A 4,545-nucleotide genomic window follows, 5' to 3' on the forward strand; every position below is an offset into this window, starting at 1 on the left:
GCAGGGATGGCATGCTACCAAGGTGCCAATTGGCATGTGGATGACCGATGACCTGTGCTCATTGTTGTACTTGACTTCTGTCGCCCAATATCCCTTACGTCATCATCTCACACACATTCCCATGCGTGTTCTCAAGCAAGCTGGCTACCGCCCGCGGCGGTCCTTCCCGAGTACAAATTGTAAAAAGAATTGAAACGTGATTTCCCCTACTTGAAGGACATCCGAGAAGTCCCATCTTCGCTGGTTTCAGTCATGCTGCCTGTGCCAACAAAGCCCAAGTTGAAGCAGAAGTCGACTCGCAGAGACCTTGAGGAGCTCAAATTCAGCGGTAGCCATGCACGGATGATCGAACGAAGGAGGAACAGTGGACAGATCTCGTGTGCTGAATGCAGAAGGTGCGTGGGCGATCATTGCGTGTTACTCGTCGGCTGACTTCCACACTTCTGCGTGGTCCCCCATGCATATTACTCACAGACTCAGGATTAAGTGTAACAAGCAGATTCCTTGTCAGTCCTGTAGGGTGCGTATATTGTTTTCTTTTCTTCTCTTTCCCTCAGCACTCTTGTACCACGGTAACCACTAACACTTTCACACGCATTCATAGCGAAGGGGTTGCGCAGCACTATGTCCCAATGGTTCGTTCTTTTTCCTTCCATTCTCATGGCTTCATCCGTTGTTTGTCCACAGGAAGCCTTTACACAGGTCAAGGAACTCGGTATGTCCTATCTATCATTGTTTGACGCCCGATTGCCATCTGACCCCCCCTCCCCCCACAATGTAGGTTCGTCCTTGCAGCGACGGAACACCTCCACCGTCGGGTGTCAAGAATGAGCGAACGAATTTGGCAACTGGAAGATGCACTGAGTGAGCTCCAAGCCCGGTATTCCACGGAACCGCACCCGCTTCTTCGGCCTGACCTCCTAGGGGCATCTCAACATGATAACGTCAGTCTCCCCTGTGCTAATAACCCCGAAGTTGCAGAGCCCACCTCTGAGTTGGTGGAATCGTTGGGTACATTGTCTATCTCGGACGGTGGTGCATCTCGCTTCTTTGGACCGACGGGAGGTTCACATGTAAGTATTGCTATAAGTCGTGTATATGTATGCTTTTGCTTAAAGTTGACTTTTGTAGTGTCTATTGATGGTGAGCAAGATCCAAGCTTACTCGGTCGCACCTATAACGATGCCGTCTAGAGCGATAATCTATCATCACAAGAATTTGCCGGCGGTTCGTCTGATTCGGCGAGGGACTCGACGGGTCCAGAGCTACCCCATGCAATTGAAAAATTTACCCTGCCACTCCTATTTAAGCCCTTTCATTCGACTCTCAACGTAGAAAACCTGGTCAGCGACTACTTGCCTACTTGGGAACAAGCACATCGTTTGGTAGAAGCCTACCTCGAAGAAGCCACCTGGCTATTCCATAATGTCTCTAAGGATCAGATCTTGTTTGAGTTGCTGCCTGCGTATTATGTGAACAATATACCTCATGTTGCGCAGGCGGACAGCAACCCCCACAGACTCTGCCTCCTTTTCCTTATTTTTGCGATTGGTGCTTTGCTTGACGCGAGCCAGAAACCTGGGAATGCGGAGGCAGAGCATTATCACCAGGTTGCGCGTGTTGCAATCTGTCTTCAGTCCGTGATGGAGAAGCCATCTTTGGAAACGATTCAAGCACTGTACCTTCTCAGCGCATACAATGTTATGAGCGGCAATGAGTTGGCTGGAAAGGAAACAAGTATGGAGACATCTTGGTCATTAGTGACTTTGGCTGCGCATCTAGCTCACACGGTGAGCTCGCTAGTGTTCAGATTTGACTGTGCATGACGCTTACAAGTTATTTGGGTTAGCTTGGACTTCGTAAGTATTGGCGAAGATGAGAGACAGACAAGCAGGCTAACTAAGGCTCTGTCATTCCAAGACCGAGATAGTCTCAGATGGGGGCTTTCTGCTGATATTATCACGAGGCGACGGGTGGTATTTTGGGATCTATCTGTGGCAGATGTTTGGAACGTAAGTTGGGTCTATTTCTAGTTTACGTACTTGCTGATTGTTGTGGTGCCATTGCAGTGTCTCGAAGCTGGGAGACCTCCAACCTTCTCTCTTCCATACATCGATTGCCAGTTTCCTGGAGGCGGGTCACCACAGTGATAAGGTTCACATCGGCTCCGATAGTCAGGCGTTCTGTTAAGTTCTCTCTTTGTTCACTGTTCTGATACTCATATTGGTTAGCATTCCTAAGATGGATGTTGGCCTTTTCGCTTCGCCTCAGATTGTGTCGCAGATGTCGCTGCACGAACACTGACTTACGATTTCCCAAGTTATTTCACTGTCCTCGAGCTCGACCGTAAAGTGCGCAATTTCCCTGTTACTGAAGCTGCCGAAGAGTTTGTTGCTGCTGCGTCTGGCGCTGTCCCAGCGAAACCCACAGATAGAGGCATTGGCATGATGGAGTCAATGGACCGTTTCGTGATGTCCAATGCACGGGAAGTCAGTGAGTCGTTTTCACTGAAATTTTTCGGTGAGGTTCGTTCAGCTGACAATGATGGTCCGTCTGATTAGTCTTGCTTCACGTCCACCGGAGCTACTTTGCAAAAGCTATCATCGAAAAGTCCCGCCAATCCTTTGAACAGTGCATATACACCATCTTTCCTCGCAGCGTATCGGGCATCCTTGACGGTCTTGCATACAATCAAGGTGCAATACGGGCTCCATCCGAAACTCACTGCCAGATTTTGGCTAATATGGACATTTGCTTTTTCGGCTGCTGTGAGTTTGCCACATTTGTTGTCTTGCCACTTCAATGTCGACGTGATGATGGTGCTAGATCGTGTTCGGAACGGTCGTGACACGTGGGCCACGGTCACCTATGGCATCCGATGCAATGAAAGAGCTTCGCGATGCTTGTATTCTTTTCTCTAAAGCATCATCACATAGTCGGAGGGCACAAAAAGCGCTCGTGAGCTGTCAGTCTTGTGCGCTTATACTCGGAGACTCATCGCGCGATAGCCCATCATCACGAAGTTGACGGAGAAGGCACATAATGCTCTCCTTCATGCGCGGAGCGATATGCCGAACGAGTTGGGTCAGCAGTGGGGCGTCACAAAGAATAAGGGCGATGATGAACTGGCTATTTTTGCGGGCCGGATGAAGTTCGTGTCTATAAGAAGGCAGACAACAGATGGGACGTCGGAGCGATGTACGAATGCCGATAGGTCAGTCGAGTGGTCAAATAGTCCAGCACCCGAGTCGCAGCAAGAACAAAATCAGGTTGAACTTGCATTGCCACAGTCGTATGGTCGTGAGCAGTTGGATCCTGTATGGCCTCACTGGCAGCCTGGCTCTGCGGCTGATCCCAAGCATATGGAAGAGATACCGACTGGGTCTACGCTCATGGAGCTACCTCCAGCGCTACTGCAAATATATCCTGATGTGGCCAGAGGTGTTGTTCTGCCTGGCCTGGAATTGATGCAGTTTCCAATTGAAATTAGGCATGAGCTGCTGGGACCACAGTTCCTTGGAAGTCAGGAGTCTGCTTGAGCACAGAGATGTCTTCTCTTGTGAAGTGCCAAGGCATATGTACTATCTCTTCATGGGTATACATCATGCATGGGGTATGGTTATTGAGTGATTGCACATTAGATTATCTACATGTGTTTGTAGGTTTGATTGTCTTGGCAAATGTGTCTCTTTCATGTAGCACATGCCACAGAGGCTATGCTCTGGCATGGTAAACAAGGTGCCTGCCAGTGCCACCAGCCATGCTCTAGTAATCTATTAGTGCTGGGAATTTACTTATTTGTGTGGGACAAATAAAGTCATGTGCAGGGTGGAGGAGATTCTGTGTCCTGCAACCAAAATTGATTATGTAAGCACTCACATCACACTAGCTTTGATTGTAGTTAGGCCTACCTGATGGCTTCATCTCCTATGCACAGATATGACTCATATACTGTATATATAAGATTCTAGTGGCACATTGTTATGACTATACTATGCTAAGACTGGCAGAAATTTGGTAGACATGAAGGGTTGAGCCAACTATGAGTCTGTTGTGAATAATAGTACCTCATTTTGGAAGTCACCCAGTAAAACTTTCATCATCTTCACTGCACTCTCCAATATGCATCATTATCCCACATATATCTCTTCATGATGTCTAGGACCTCAAAGCACCAAGATCTTGAAAAATGTAAGTCATAAGTCATGTGGTACCAGTATCTTACATGCATTTGTTGTAGTCTTTTCAGTGCTATGTATGTGCAGACAGTGTTTTCATAGCAGGCCTGGAGCAGAACTTGCTTCCAGATGATGCAGAACAGCATGTTGCATTGGCTGGACAGGAGGCAAATATATCTCAGAGAGAAGTGACTGTAAGTGATCCTCCCCATCTCTGCTTATTTTATCATTGACTCTGCATTTATGTAGATTGCTGATTTTTGGCACCTTACTAGTTGTCATAAACAGCTCATTCCCCTGCAGCTCACTTGGGCTGTGTGTTTATACAAGAAGGAGAAAGGGGATCAGAGCACTATTTGCTTTGAAA

At 47.8% G+C, this 4,545-nt stretch overlaps 1 protein-coding gene across 1 annotated transcript; it reads left to right on the forward strand.

Annotated features, from left to right (window-relative positions):
• Nucleotides 1-252: 252 nt before the first annotated feature.
• On the forward strand, nucleotides 253-3,539 carry F5J12DRAFT_786194 (uncharacterized protein; the record flags this gene model as incomplete). The annotated part of the gene is made up of 14 exons (XM_051743386.1): nucleotides 253-395; nucleotides 475-520; nucleotides 558-635; nucleotides 688-715; nucleotides 796-1,073; nucleotides 1,132-1,143; nucleotides 1,194-1,790; nucleotides 1,850-1,859; nucleotides 1,967-2,012; nucleotides 2,070-2,173; nucleotides 2,272-2,493; nucleotides 2,659-2,768; nucleotides 2,827-2,958; nucleotides 3,009-3,539. 14 exons carry the CDS (start codon nucleotides 253-255, stop codon nucleotides 3,537-3,539), a joined length of 2,337 nt encoding a protein of 778 aa, XP_051595623.1.
• Between the last annotated feature and the right edge of the window lie 1,006 nt (nucleotides 3,540-4,545).

Source organism: Pisolithus orientalis, assembly GCF_024613125.1.
Source record: "Pisolithus orientalis strain OTSU chromosome Unknown F5J12scaffold_51, whole genome shotgun sequence".
NCBI lineage: Eukaryota > Fungi > Basidiomycota > Agaricomycetes > Boletales > Pisolithaceae > Pisolithus > Pisolithus orientalis.